The 15,667-nt window shown below is 54.3% G+C and overlaps 1 protein-coding gene across 1 annotated transcript in view; it reads right to left on the bottom strand.

The window, feature by feature from the left end:
• ADAMTS2 (ADAM metallopeptidase with thrombospondin type 1 motif 2) overlaps positions 1–4,231 on the bottom strand; it is a 247,111-nt gene extending 242,880 nt beyond the window's left edge. Inside the window, exons 1-2 of the mRNA XM_030844679.3 lie at positions 4,023–4,231; positions 2,625–3,019 (exon numbers count right to left, since the gene is read on the bottom strand). Coding sequence (XP_030700539.1) covers positions 2,625–3,019; positions 4,023–4,146 — 519 coding nt within the window. The 5' untranslated portion in view covers positions 4,147–4,231. The remainder of the gene's footprint in view (positions 1–2,624; positions 3,020–4,022) is intronic.
• Between the last annotated feature and the right edge of the window lie 11,436 nt (positions 4,232–15,667).

The following is a 15,667-nucleotide window of genomic DNA, read 5'->3' as shown; positions in this document are numbered from 1 at the left end:
CTCCTTTGCAGCAATGGGGGTGTAGCGCTTTGCTTCTCAAAGGGCAGTCCCAAAGCCCAGGAGCACAAGCCTGGTAGCTTATTAAAAATGCAGAACCTTGAACCCCACCCCAGACATACAGACTCAGAATCTGAATTTTAACAAGATCCTTGGGGATCTGCACACACTGCAGCCTGACACACCTGCTTCAGTGTGTTTCACTATCTGTGAAGGAAGAGTAGGGCTGCAGAGGAAGGGGTACTGTGTGGCATGGCTGCTGGGAGGATGAGATGCATGTAGCCTTGTAATGACTATTGAGAGGGAGTGCCTAGGGATTGCAGCTTCTATTACTACACCTCAGGTGCTTCTACCCACCCAGACTTGGGAGCACCATGGCAGAAGGGGCTGGACAGAACCAGGCCAGACTCCTGCCACCACAGGCTGTGTGGCCTTGGGCAAGTCACTCAACCTCCCAGAACCTCAGCTGCCCATCTGTAAACCAGGGATGAAGAATCCTCCCCCACAGGGTCTCTGAGGACCAGAAACATGATGTTTAAACCCCGGGCCCTTAGCAAGTGGGCCTATCACTGATGCAACAGAGGGACTTAACGGGCTAAGGAATTAAGTGTATAAGATCAGAACAGACACACACACGCGAAAAAGAAAGAAGGAAAAAGAGAAGAAGAACTAATGATGCTGCCCCACTATCTCAAGGCCAGTTTTCCCTGACAACATTCAAGGCCACTCAGGTAGACGCCAGTCCCTCTTCCAACTCCAGTCTTCTCTCCAGCTGTGTCTTGCACTTCTGCCGGTGTGTGTCCAGTACACGTGACATCTCACTGCACCTGTTCTGACCAAGCCGATACACACCTGGTACTTCTCTGCATATGCTCTTCTCTATGTGCATTTGCCCCCGGCAACTCATTCTTCAAATAGCCGCCAGGAGCACATTTTCCAAGCCCTGACCAGAGTGGGCCCCAGCCCATCAGCTGAGCATGTGTGCCCCAGGTGGGCACCAGGCCAGCTACATCTCTGACCAGCACAGTGGACAATGGCGGTTGGAGGTGCTGGCTGAACAAACAAATCACAGAATGAACGATGCATGTACAAAGCCTCCCTGAAATGCTCTCCATCAAGTATTACTTAGCACACAGGAGTTGGCCCAGCAACAGACTACCTCCATGTCAACTCCCCCACCCCAGCCCAGGCCACCCCCCCGAGCCCCCAGCACCAATTTCCTTTTATTTAGGAAATTCACCTCCAGTGTAAAATGAGACACACGTATGAGGTCCAGGGCAGCCTCAGAGGCAACAAGGATATAAAGGGCTGCACCGTGTTAACCCAACTCCTCCAAGGACATTTACAGTTGTTTGCAGTACACCCAGGTTCTAACTAAATCCAGCCAAAGGCAGTGATTTTCCGAAGCAACAAGTGACATTTCCTGTGTCTCCATAAAAAGAACGCCAGCGGTTGTGGGGCTCCGTGTAATTGCTGGCTCTGCAGCCTGCAGGGCGAGACGGAGGACAGGGGGCTTAGGGGCCAGCAGGACTGGGAGAGAGGCCACTTGCTAAGAGTAGGAGTCCCCTGAGCAGCAATTAGAATGGAACCCATGGTGGGCGGCTTCAGATGTCTGGCCAGCACAGCCAGCCTGACCACCACACACCCAATCCAAAATAGAAAACTGCAGTGGCTTCTGCCACGTGTCAGGCCTCAGGGTGGCCGGACGGAGCACTGCCAATGTCAGCCTCCTCCCTGAGCATTGATTCAGGCTTCCTCCAAGGACCCCTTATGCCAGGCCATGGTCCCCCTAGGCCCTCAGAAGCAGGAGAACTTCCCAGGGCTCTGGTCACATTAAGTGGCCCAGGCAGTCCCAAAAGGGACCCACTCCCCAGCCTCTCCTGTCCTTCAGGGCCTTCCCATGGGCACCAGAGCTTGCATTTCCAAATGCTCCCCTTGGCTCAAAATAGAGAAAGAAAACCAACTTTTCAAATAACCAGCTGAAGTCCAACAGGAAACCACAGCATAAAAATCAGTGGTTCCCGGTCAGCCAGGGGGCAGAGGGATAACTGGGTATTTCAGCACCACTGCCTGGTCCCTAGGCTGGCACCATTTGCACACACAGAAACGAGACGACCAACTGCCAGCACACATGCCCCCACACAAATGTCACACATGCCACAATGCACAGCAACACACACGGACACACAAATGAACAGAAACCTGCAGATACACACATGGACAAGACACAATGGCACATTCACATGTTCACACAAGTACACAGGTACTCAGATACTAGTACCCATTCCAAAACACATGTGCAGACGAACGCACTCACAGAGATATACACACACCTGGATGCAAGATGAAGACCTGTGCCTGCAGGCATAAGGGAGACCACACTTTGCTACTTGATAAGTGCTTTGGAAATGTGGCCTTCCCTCTGCATAAATCACCCTCTCGGTCCAACTGAAACAACTTGCCTTAGAGCCAACTCCTTCAGTCTGCACCCAGTGGTCCCTAAGCACAAGGGTGCAGAGAAGGTCTTTAATACAGGCCTTGCCCTCCCAGGGGCCTCCCAGATAAACAGCTTCCAAAGCCCAGGAGAGGGCAATGGACAGAAAGAAGGGAGAGAAGTGCGTACTCACCAGCCCGTCGCAGTTGCTGAGCGCCACAGAGGAGGCTTCAGCCAGGCCGGCCACGTCTCCGACGTAGAGGCAGGTCCCAAGCAGGGGCTCCACGCGGGTGGCGCCCGACTCGCTCTGCCACTCCACCGTGGCCCCGGGCGCCACGAGGCGGGCATTGGGCCGCAGCCGCAGGTGCAGGTCTCGGCCGAAGACCGTGACATTGTAGAAGAGGCGGCCGCCAGCGTCCTCCTCGCTGCCTCCGGAGAAACCCGGGATCTGGACAGGGGCGGCCCTGCGGGCCCGTACCCCAGCCTGCGCCGTCGCCGCCGACACCACGTGGGACACCAAGAGGCCCTGAGCGTCAGTGCGCACCGGCACCGCCAGGATGCGCTCCGCTCCGTGCCCCTGGGGCCAGCCTGCAATGGGAAGGGACGTTAGACCAGTCGAGACCTGGGAACCCCAGGGCCCCGCCACTGAGTCCAGCATCCTCACAAACCCCTCCCCCACTGCGAAGGGAAGGGCATTCCGCTAGGCAACCCCCAGAAACTAGCCTTCTTCCAACCGGGAAGGGGCGTTAACAGGGCCGCCACTCCCGACCCCCGCCGACCCCGGGCCGACCGCCTCTAGAACCCGCCCAGCCAAGAGCTCTGCACCCTGCCCCGTTCCGGGTTGGGGCTCCGCGGCTCCTCGCAGTTCCCCAAGGGACGGCCCGGTCAGAGCATCCTCCACCCCTTGAACCTACCGTCCTCGGCAGTACGTGGGGCTGCTCCGAAGCCATTCCCGGCTGGCCCCCTACCCGTATGCCTCTACCCCTTCAGCAGTCCCCGCCGCCCGACTGCCCTCACCGCTCGCCTCCGGAGCGGCGAGGACTCGGCTCCCCCGGGCACTGGCGGCCTGTCCTCCGTGTACAGCTCCGGGTTAGCCCGCTGCCGGCCACCCTCCCCGCGTGCCCGAGGGCAGGGAGGGTAAAGGAGGGTCCCTCAGATCTTCGAGGATCCCCTCCGGGTCGCCCCAGCCAATCCTCAGGGCCCAAGGCGGCGCGCTCCGCACCCGACTCCTCCCGAGCGTCCCCGGACGCGAGCCGGGGCGCAGCCTCTCCCTGGCTCCCCCGGACACGCTGGGGCTGGCGCTGCGCTCTCCGCCGCGGGGCTTTCCCGGCCCTCCGTCTCCACGCTCCGCGTCCCGGGAGCCGCGAGCGCTCCGAGGCTCCCCGCAACCCGAGACGCCCAGGTGCGCCGCAGGGCGCCCCCTGCGCGACCAACCCGGCCCCGAAGTTGGCCAACTTGGCCCCGGGCGGGGCGCGCGGAGTTTGCCCAAGTCAGGCTGGACGACGCCTGGGGAGGGGGCGGTGAGGCACGCAGGGCGGGGAGGAGCCCGGCCGACTGGGGTCGCGAAGCGTGAGGGCCGCGCCGCACCTACCTGGGGGGTCGGCGGCGGCGGCGAGCCGGGCGTGCGCGGGCAGCGGCGGTAGCAGGAGCGGCAGCAGTAGCAGCAGCAGCGCGGGGCAGAGCAGGCGGCGAGCGGCTCCCGCCGGCGGATCCATGGCAGCCGGACCGCAGCCGGGGCCCCGCACTCGCAGCCGGCGCGAAAGTTCCCCGCGCGCCGCCCAGCCCACATCTGGGGGCAGCTGGAGCCGCCCGCAGCTGCAGCACCGCAGGGCGCGGGGCGGAGGAGGCGAGGCGCGGAGAGGAGGGCGGGGGAGAGCGGAGGGAGGCGGGGAGAGGGAAGGAGCGAGCGAGAGAGGGAGGCGGGAGGGAGGGAGAAGGCGAGAGAGGGGGAGGGCGGGGACGGCGGGCGCCTCAGCCTGCGGTGACCCGGCGCTTCTTGGCGCGGCCGCCGCTGCCGCCGCCGCCGCCGCCGCCGCCGCCACCGCCCGCTCCCCTCCTCGCGCCGTCGCCGCCGCGGTTCCCGGCTCGTAACGAAGCAGAGACACCCCGAGGCGGCGGCGTAAAAACGCCGCGGGCCGGGTCGGGAGAGCCCCGCTGCTGGCCACCCTCTGCGGCGCCCCGCGCACTCGTGGCGCGAAACCTCGGAGGAGCTAAAGCCCGCCCGAGCATCCCCACCCAAAGAGTCCTCGGAGTACCCGGGTCCCAACCGTCAGCCCTGGGGCGCGAGGGGCCGCCTCTCCCTCTCTGTGCGCCCTGGGGCAGGATAGGGAGCAGAGCTGGGAAGGGGTGGGGAGGCCTGATTACTGGTCCATGGGGCTGAGCCAGGCCTTTTGACCAGTTAGAGACCCCAGAGGCTGAAAAACAGTTTTACCAGGAGGGTGCATGCACCACAAGAGCCACCCCAAAGATCAACTTTTACCCTTACAGAGAGAGGCAAGTTTCCCTCAGTCTCCAGCTCCTCTTTGCCTGAAGTCCCTCTCCCCCTCCGTCTGCCTCCCCAACCCTCCATTGCAGCCTCCGAGCACAGTCTCCTCCACCTAGACCTGGGCTCCACCTGCTAGAGCTCAGTCAGGTTGCCTCCCTCACCTGTCCTGAATCCTACATGGGAGTCTAGACGCCTGGTCTTTGCACACCCCCAGGCTCTGCCTGAAATAGCCTCTCTACACTCTGCCCACCTTTCCCAACTCAGCATCCAAGGCATCCCTCTCCACCCTGGAGCCAGTTTGCTGTCAAAGCCCATTCCCAGCTGGACTCCTCTCCAGCACAATCCTCATTGCCTGTCCCACCAAGTCTACTGTCCCCCAGCACAATGGCCTTCCCTCCCCTTGGGAGCCCACTCCCAAGCATGTGTCTGTGGGAACACCTCTGCTATGTGACCCCAGACTTCTGCCTCACTTCCCTGGAGGGTGGACACCTGTCCTTTTGGATTTTCTCATTCACTCTGCCCCAGGCCTGTGTGGCCAGTGCTTTGGGGCTGGCCTTGGTCAGGCAGGGCCTGATGACTCAGGTCCCTCCCTGCCCACCAGAAGGGCCCAGTCTTATGGGTAAAACACATGACTTACACAACTTGCTCTAGCTGTGATTTCATATTCTCAGTTCCATCATTTTCAGGACCCATCATTTTCAGAGGGCACTGAAGCTTGATGGCCATCTTCACCTGGAAGCTTTCCTCTGTGACCCCTGAGGGCGCCCAAACAGGATCCAGCCCCCAGGCATGGTGAACATCTGTTGTCAGTGTTAAAAATGGTAACATTTCACATAAGAATTTAGACTTCTGACTTCTTTTGAGAAATTGGAAAGTGTGACTACACTGGGCCTGCATTTCTGCTTATCAGCCATTAAGTGGGGCAAATGCCCTGCAGGTTGCTGTAGGTTCCCTTCCCTTACCCACAGAAGGCATCCACTTTTGTAACCTCTGATGGTTCCAGAGAAAGTGGATGGGGATCAGTGTATGGGAAGAGAGATGACTCCAGAGCCAGGTATCCTGGAGGACTTGGCATGGGTCGAAGAAGAAGTGGCATGGGTCGAACCCTGAAGGCTGAGGAAGCCAGGCAGCCCAGAGCTGGGTCCAGCTAGGTGCTGTCTTGGAATCCACGACACTTCCACTCATTCCCCCTGTGGCTGTCATGCTTTCATCCGCCTCAAAAGATGACTGAGACCCAAGCAGCAGCCTCACCTATTTGATGAGGGTGATGTTCTACTACCTCACTTCCTTCCCTGCCAGGTTTATGGTGACTACCATAATCCTCCTACCACCACCATTATTTCTTTATACTGTACTTAAGTTTTTAAAGGAGACTTTAAATCACTACCGTAAATGGGAAAGCCAACATCTTGCCATAAATCAAAGATAACTGCCAAAAATAAATACATGAAACAAAAAGCTGTTATCAAATTGTAAATACTATTGCCTGCAAAAGGCACGGAGGCTGAAGCTGATTAACAAGTGTTGGAAAAGTGGTGAGACAGACTAGAAGAAGCAAAGCCCTTTCCTTTGATGCAATCAGAAGGACAAAAGGAGAATTGAAAATGACCGACTCTCTCACTTCGCAAGTTGATGATATTTTCTGATGGGTCCATGTAACAAAATTATGTTGCACACTTTGGAAAACCAGCTCTAGAATATCTTTTTGGAAAGAAGGTTTGTCTCTCTGACACTCCTGAGTCACTCCTGGCAACTGTTCCTTCCCAAATTACTCCCAGCTTCTTGGGGCTCCACCCAGACAGAGACCCCTCATGAGTGGAAGGCAGACCACGGCCCTTAACCATCCCATCTTTAGTCCCTACAATGACACCCCTCTAGGCTGAATGGAAGAACCAAGCACACATGCATCACAGTTTATGGTTGAATCCTCCATGTGGGGGGCCCTTGTGGACTCATCCCAGCTTCCTGATCACTTGTCCTCAGCTCAAAAAAAAAAAAAAAAAACAAGAGTCACCCCTACTTCTTCAAACCTCCATGGTTCAGATCTCTCTTATTCCTCTTCTGGAAAAGGCTACCCCACCCACTGGTGCTTGCCTCTCTGTTCCCCCTTCTTCTACTTCAGGTGAAAGTGGAACACAGAAATCCCCAGTGGTTCTTTGTTCAAGTCTACTTATTCAGTCTAGATCCCAAAGACAACCCAAGGACCACAGAACAAACTCAGCTGGAACACTTATTAAGTGCATGTCATGTGTGTTTGATTTTAATTGAACTTGAGTGTCCTTAGGTCTGGCTTTCACGCTCCTACTTGACAGTCCCTACCACTCCCTATTGTCCTATACCTGCCTTTTGTTCATGGTTGTTACCAGTCTGATCCCTGAAGGATGAGTTGCAACGCTGATCTAGAACAGCCCCATGTTGTGGGGAAGGGATGAGAACAACTCAGGGTGAGCTTGCGCCCTCCAGTCCCTTTAAAATCTTCCCAACAACGTGAGGAGCAGAAAGAGATGGGCACATTTCCTGGTCATCTTGGGTGTCATAAATCACCACACATGCCTCCAAGCAGGAACGTTAAGAAACGTTTCTTGCCCTGTGCCTGCCCAAGCTCTCTGGTGGGAGCAGTGCCCTGCGTTATTCTGAAAAGGAGAAGCGGGGCTCTCAGCCCATCTCTGACTTCCGGGCCACATGTGCCAGCACAGACTTCATCAGAGCCATTCCTGTCCCCTGGCGGCCACATGGAAACTAGAAGTGCTTCTGCCCTTTGACGAGGTCACCATCCTTGGCAGGACCTGCCCGCACTGCAGGCTACAAGCAGATGGAAGTAGTGAGGGTTCGTTGCCCTCTCTCCCGAGAAGCAAGCTCCCGGGGGTTGTGGGAAGGGATCTAGACTTTTCTAGTCCTCTGGGGACCCGTATGCTGAGCATAACAAGCCGTGAGGACTTGGCGACCTTGTCAAAGGGCCTCTGAAGACAGCAGTTCTGCCCCCCTCTGCTGTTGGCAAACAGCGGGTGCAGTGGCCCCGTCAGATGCACAGGCAGAGTTCTGGCCAGGAACGGCCTTGGTAAGCAATAATGCTAATTAAGCAGAATATGGTGGCCAGGTGGCCTTTGGGGGTGTGGTTCTTGCAGTTTCTTGAGCATCCCCGGACAGGGATCTGTGTCAGGCAAAAGAGGAAATGTAGGTGGTGTCCAGACAACAATTGTTTTCATTGCCATGTTTCACACAGAGGTGTCCCACCCCCACTGCAGTCAGTTCTGCCTGGAAGTAAAAAGCAAGGTGCTTGAGGTTTGGAGGCTTGGGGATCCTGGCTCATTCAACACTTCTACAGGGAGACACAAGCTGGAGGCTCAGGCTCAATCTAAGCAGTAACGACCTGGGGAAAGATAAAGCTCAGTGCCCATCTGTGACTGTCAACAAGTGCTCAACATGGCAGAGAGACAGCAAGGCCCAAGATTTTTCAAGGAGATGTCTGGATGTGGCAGGTAGTGAGGTGCTGGGTCTACTTGGATCAGGGTCTAGCTGTGTCTGGCCTCTCACAGAAGTCAGGAGGGACATTTGGTCCAGGCTTCCCATTTGAGAAAGGCCTCTGGGTCCCTTAAGATGCCCCTGGATGCAAATAACCCAGCCTGCTTAAACCATAAGGAAATGCAGGAGGTCTGCGGGTATGACAGCTCCGGAGCTCAACCAGGTAGCAGGATGACCAAACCACATGCAGGTGTCCTCCCCTCTCCCAGTTGGACCAGCTGACTCCCCTCTGATCTGTGGGCCAAGACTGGCTCACATGCCCATTGCTGAACCAGCTGCTGACAAGGGGCGGGGGTGTAACAATCTGGGACAGAAACATGTTAGGGGTCAGCCCCAATGCCCCCCAGCACTTCGCTTGCCCTTATGTCCAAATGAGAGCATGGCACAGTCCCCGGCTTACCCCGTCTGTTGAAAGACTATGTTCTTCACTGGACTTTTTGTTTATCCCATTCCCAGATGACATCATCTACAGAGCCTGGAGAATTAATTTCTTTACATATAAATCCTGTATGTAACTTGTGAAGGACACAATCCTATTACATTGTGGTATTTTGTGTTCAAATCCTTTGTAAGTTTAACTGGACATTTCCTCACTTACAATCTGGGGCATGTCAACGGGTGGCCCTGGCCAATGCCCTGCTAAACCCCAGGATCCCTGGCCTCCAGAGCTTTATTCTCTCTCGATTGCCTTCTCTTTTTGTCAAGTTCCTTCCACTGCAGTCCTGCCTAACCCTGCAGGGTTCACGGCATCTAGGATGTGGGCCTTAAAGAGGCTAAAGCTTCTGGCTGGGGCTGGCAGTAGCACTAACCATGGAATCCAAAGGCCAAGACCCAGTGGGAAGAAATTCTGGATGCAGGGTTGAGGGCCTTTGGCCATTACTGCTGCTGTTGGAGACTCCCTGGGGACCCTCTGCCCCTCCGGGGGGTGCTAGGAGGCCTCTCCCTTAGCAAAGTCCCCATCGCTAACAGGAGGGTGCTTCTTGACTGTCTCCCTCCCAGTTTCAGATGGTTCCTCCTCTGAAGAAATGCTGAGACCCGACACAAAGTCTGCAGGATATTTAAAGTGGAGCCCTGCAAATTAGTGTCCCCATCTTTTGATCATTCAAAAAATAAATAAATAAGAGAGATATACCTGTATCTTTTCTGCAATGTTTTAAAGGTTTTTTTTGTTTTGGGTAAAATAAATCATCCCTTGCATGCTCTCTACAAATCTGGCTCCAGGCTGCCCCTCAGGAAAGGGCTTTACCCTTCACACTGTCCCCAAAGCCTCTGGCCACTCCTCAGGGCCAGTCCCAATGGATGCCACTCTCTCTTCATACACATGACTCCTCTTCACCTATGTCCCAGCCCCACCCATCCTGGGCAATCTTACCCTTTCCCATGGGTTCAAGAGTCTATTCACAGACCACCCCAGCCAGGTCCATCCACCTGTAAATACAGTAACCCCTAGGCATCTCCATCGAGGTGTCTCAGAGACCCAGCTCCTCACAGCCCCCACCTCCACCCCACCCGCAGCCTCCTGGGCTCACATCTGGCACCTCTTCTCCCTCCTGGGCCCCAGGGGCATCTGAGGCCCCTCCTTTCCCTTACCCCCACAACAAAGCAGTCATCGCTCCATCTACCCTCTCATTAGGAAAAGGAATCTGCCCCTCTTCCCTGCCACGCCCTCTAGCCCAGACCTGGCCACCTGTCTCTGGCACAGTGGCAACACCCTTAGGATCAGGCCTGAAATTGAGCTGTTGAGTCTAGTGACTTTCTCTCCCAAAAGTCAGATGGAGCATCTCCAGCCCCTTGCACACTGTGATCTCACATGGTGCCCAGTCTCTCCACTCTCCGTTTCCTCATCTGCAGAGCTGGGACCACACGCCTTCCTCCCAGGGTCAGGAAGAGCTTGGGGCCTGGCACACCCTCATTTTCAATGCAGGATGAACGTGAGAGCCCTCAATTCACACTGGCAGCTGAAAACATAGGTATTACTTTAGAATAACAAGGCAGATCTCCTAATGAGAGTGTTCCCTCCCATACCCTGTCAGTGTTGCCATCCTGGGCAGTGGAGGCCTTGCTCCCTGAGGGCTGCTGGGAGGGGAATTTCATGATGGCTCTCCAGGATATTTGATTTCAACTCCTCATAGCAGCCCTGCGACAGGTTGCTCGGGCTCTGTCAGTCACTTTCCAATCATGTGACCTTGAGAAACTTACTTATCCTCCCCATGCCTCAGTTTCTTAAACTGTATAATGAGCAGTGTAATATCACCTACTTCACAGAGTGGCTTGGAGAATTAAATGATTTAACACAATATGAAGCCCTCCATACCTTAGCTAGTTTTGCTCTCCATCACTCCCTGTACCCAGCTGTGCATAGTTCAGCGTTGGCCTATAGATGCAAAGCTGTGTGGATTGGAAATTTTCCAAAGTATGTTGACCACGTGCTTTTTTCATATCATCACTGACTTTAGAACTAAACCTTGGCTGTACTGCAGGACATGGGTGACTGGGATGCCATGGCCTAATAAGGAACCTTGCTGAAGAATTGCAGGAAATACTGTGATTGACAAAAAACAGCCTGGCACATAGTGGGCACTCAGTAAATATTTGCAGAGTGAATTTTAAAAAAATAAGATAAATTTGAAAGATAGATGCTATGAAGAAAATAAAACGAGGTTCATGATATAGAATGCATGGGACAAGGGAGAGGAAGATGGAGGAAAGCTGAAAGCTGATCAGAGAGAAGTAACCAGAAAAGGGCAATCTAAGCAATGAACATCTCAAGCAGAGAGACCAGCACACGTAAAGGCCCTAAGGCAAGAAAGAGCTTTTACTGCTCCAGGGAAAGAAGAGTGGTGAAGCCAGAAGGTAGTGAAAGAAGGAAGAGATGAAGAGAGAGAGGCAACCAGGGGATCATAGATGAGGCAGGGCCTTGGCCTGCAGGTTGCATTTTGTTCTAAGTGGGAGATTTAAGTAGGAGAATGAAGCAAGATCGTGTTCATCTCAAAATGCTCTGGGAGCTGGGAGCACTCACTAGGACAATGGTGAGTCCTGGGGCTTCCTGGCTCCCTTTTCAGGACAAGGATCTCACACATCCATGTCCCATGACCATCCCTGTGTGCCCTGGTCAAATATGACTGGCCAACATGGGCCCCACAGTTTCCTCTTCCCAGTGAAGACACCGGGGGCAGTGTGCCCTTGGGAAGCACCTCTATGTACCAGGCTGTGTTTTGTCAATCACAGTATTCCCTGCAAGCCCGCAGGTCTGTTGGTGAATTAGCAGAGCTCTTAAATAAACTACCTCCCTTGATCCTTACTACATCCCACCAGGTGGAAATGCAACATTCCCACTTTCAGATGAAGAAGCTGAGCCTTAGAGATGATAGCCCCCAGGGACAGAGCCAGACCAGACCTCATGACTCACTCCAGAGCCAGAGAACTCATCACCCACAAAGTGAGCTTCTCTGAGTGCTCCTCTGAGGCCTTCGGAGCCTCCTTCCTATCAGCCCCTGTTTTTTGCCTAAAGCAGTGGAGTCATTAGCTAGTGCTTATAAAGTCAAGTATCATAACTGATGCATAAGGGGCTGCCAACTAGCAGCCCACAGGGTTTTGTTTGTTAACTCAAACTATTTGCTAAGATTTTTTAAAGAATCAAAAGATATCTCATTAAAATATGCACCTCTCGCTTCTCTTGGAAAAAAAAAAAAAAAGCACATCTGGCCACACTAGGCCGTAAGGCAGGCCGTAAGGCAGGCCACAGGCAGGCTTGAGCCGGATCTGAGGGGCAGCACAGCCTTTAGATGCTTTCCTGACGTCATGGTCTCCACCCAGCTGGCTTCATTAAGGGGGTATCAGGGCCACCACCCTGCACTGCAGGGCCCACCTCTGGTTTCTTCAGATGGGGAGGCTAGAACAAGGGCTTCTGTGCTCAACCAGCCCCTGCATGGCCTTTGAGGCACCTGCAGCCTATGGGGGAAGCTCTCCAGCACAAATTGCCTTTGCATCCCCTCCCCCATCCCAGGTTTCTCTGCTATCCTCACTCAGGACTTCCACGAGGGCCTCAGGTTGCTGGAACTTTGCAAGACACTCTTTTTCATGGTCCCCACCTGGCACCATTGGCCCCCTGCTGCCCACCAACATTGTTCCCCCTGGCTGAGAATACAGGGCCCTCCAAAGATGAGTCTGAAAGCACAGGCTGCTACTGTGGGATACTGGGAGCAGAGGTGGAGGGGACCTGGGGGTGCAGGGTTTGGGGAGCGCCGCAGGAGAACTGTCACTTCAAGGTCTGGGGACTTGACAACAAGTTCATATGAATGGAAAGCAGGAAGCCAGTTCGAGGCACCTGATAGACGACTGTCCCGAGAGATGGGAGGCAAGAGTGTTCATTTGCACCTATGAACACGTGTGCATGCACACACACATACTCTCACACACACACACACAGTGCCACATACATGTAGTGAGTGATACATGTGCACAAACAAGCACACAGACGCACGCTGACCCCAGCCCACAAACACGCACAGACCCAGATACACAGACACTTGCTCCAGAGCCCACGCAGGGCCTTGGCCTCCCTAATTGCATTTCTGAAAATGAGAAAGAGGAAACTGAATGAGTCCAGCAGCATTGTTCCCCCACGGCAATTCCCATCTCCGTTCTGAGTGGCCGCGGCAGCCCAAGTTCTCAGCTGAGCCCCAGACTCTTTAGCAACCCTCCGCAGGGTCCACACTGTAGCAGGTCCCCAGCCTTGGCCGGCCTACGGGCTCTGCCATGTCCTGGCCTGCCCTGGCCACGAAGGCCGTGAACAGGACCTGCCAGCTCACCCAGGAGCCACTGGCCTGCTTGCTGGGGCAGCCAAAGCCCCCAACAGGCTTTCTGTTCTCAGTCCCCCTCAGAGCACAGAACCCCTGATTTTCCCCATCATTACTGGGGAGAGCCCAATAGCCCTGCCCATGTCTCTGGGTAAATTCAAACCCTGTGCCAAGGGCTGGGCTCCAGCTTCACAGAGGCTCTTCCCTTCCCCATGGGGCTGTGCTGTGGTGTCCGTATTCATCCTGACCTGCACCACAGACCCTCTGATGGGGAGTCCCTCCTCCAGCACGTGCCAGGCTCCCTACTCCACACAGGCTGTCAGACCGAGCCCAGACAGAAGGTCACTGCTGACCATAATGTTATCTTAAATTGTTGAGCAGCCAAATTACATTATCGGTCACCCTGTTATACCTGAGGTTGACTGAGACCCTAGGATCTTTTTAATGTATACATAGTAAAGCCTTCCCCCCACCACTGGATGTCGGCAATGGAGATTTTGAACTCAGTTGCAGGATTCATTGGCTCTAACCTGTGAGACACAGACGAGGTACACAGCCAAGCAGTGTTGCAGGGCCTGATGGCTCCAGGGATGACCCAGCCCTGGTCTGAGGGCCCAAGGCCCTACTCTCCTGAATCTTCCTGGGGCATGGGAGAGACCTGAGAATTGCAGAACCAGGGTGGTGCTGGGCAGCCGAAGACCCTGAGCTTTGGGAGCAGCAGGCAGTGAGGGACCACTTGGCTCCAGATCCATCAGAGGCTCTCTGTCCCCAGGATTTCCCAGCACAAGGCAGCAGGGACATGGATGCCTCCAAAAGGCCAGACCTTCTCTCACTAGAAACTGGGCCTCAGTCTTGCTGGACCTTGGACTTCAGTCTCACTGAACCTTTGGCCTTGACCTCACCAGACCACTGGAGTTGCCTCCAGCCCTTCGATAGCCTCCCCTGGGCTGCAGCCTCTGTGCTCCCAGTGCAGCTCCAGCCTTGCCTCTCCCTTCGAGGGGAGTTTGAGGCTCCTGAGAAAATGCCTTCTGCAGAAAGCCTACTCCACCATGCAAGCTGTCACCCTGGAGAAAAAATAAAAACCTCCCAGCTTCACTTGTAACAAACTTGGTCTGTTGTGCAACTTTGCAGTACAGAATGTGAATGTGCCCAATCTCCTCGCTGTTGCATAATTTTCCAGCTGTTTCAGGACCGTTTCATTCTTCGTCTGGCATATTTCACAAGACATATATAAAAATTCGATATATGTAAATATAAAGTGGAGCATATGTGTGCAACGAAACGATAAGTGTGAAGTGAAGGGAAGGAGGTGGGGGACCAGGGCTAAGTAAAAAGGCAGATGAAACAAGTGTAAACATTTTGAATGCCACCTTCTAGAAGTCTGGGAGAGAAAATGAACTTGGACTCAATTTAAATTTAAGTGAGATGTTCATCCAGTAAAATCAACTTCACCTTGGTGGTGTTTGATTTCCCCCCTTCTCCAGTAATTGTTTTGGCTTTATTTGGTTTGGTTTGGTTTTTTAGAGCAATCCCTGAAACTCCACCATTTTTGTAAAAGAAATACCATGGGCATCTTCTTGCCAAATATTTCTTAACAGCATAAACTGAGATGCCCTTGTAAGGGGCAGAAAGGCACCAAGATGACAGATCCCCTAAATGGTCTTATCATCCTATGCACGACCATCTGCAGAGACAGGCTCTGTACTTCCTCCTGATGGGAATCCTCGGTTGCTGCTGGGCCCACTTGGGTTCTGTGTCACATAGAAGGACCCTCTCCTCCTCGAGTCAGGATCTGCCCAGGATGCTTCCTCTGACAGGAAGCAGCTGAACAAAGGGATCCCCCTGGCCAGGCCAGTCTGCCCAGGCCATAAGCTGGAAGCTTACAGGCGGAATCCTAACCTCAGGTGTGTCTGGTTGGGAAAGCACAGTGATATTTTTAATTGAATCAGATACACACATATAAAAATTAGGAGATTATGGATTTGAAATCTAGATTCTTGTCTCCTTTTGATAAAATAATATACTCTGGCAACACTGGGCTCACATTTCAGCATGGTAGCCAGAGCAGGGCTTGGAAAAAGCTGCCCCTTTCCCACCATATTGATTAACTCTTGTCCCAAGAACACTGCCTCACAAAGCACCCTAGAACCTAGTAGAGAAAGACAACAAGGGTTATCCCCCGGCTCACAGCTCTTCAGCCTGGCCAAGGCAGCTCTCCTGACAGGGCAGGTCTGCGGGCCAGCTGGGGCAGCTTATATGTAGGCCAAGGTGCAGGGACAGCAGCTCTGAGGGGAAGCTCATCTCACGGAGGAGATCAGAGGCTTCCAGAAGGATAAGCATGAATGCACGATGCCTCTAAGACCTGGGCTCCAAACTGGCCCACAGTTTGTTTCACCCACGTCTCTTGGTCACGTGAGACACATGGACAAG

The sequence above is a fragment of the Globicephala melas genome, chromosome 3 (assembly GCF_963455315.2).
Source record: "Globicephala melas chromosome 3, mGloMel1.2, whole genome shotgun sequence".
NCBI classification, from domain to species: Eukaryota; Metazoa; Chordata; class Mammalia; order Artiodactyla; family Delphinidae; genus Globicephala; species Globicephala melas.
Note: the sequence above shows the minus strand (reverse complement) of the source record. Positions and strands in the feature narration are given on the sequence as shown.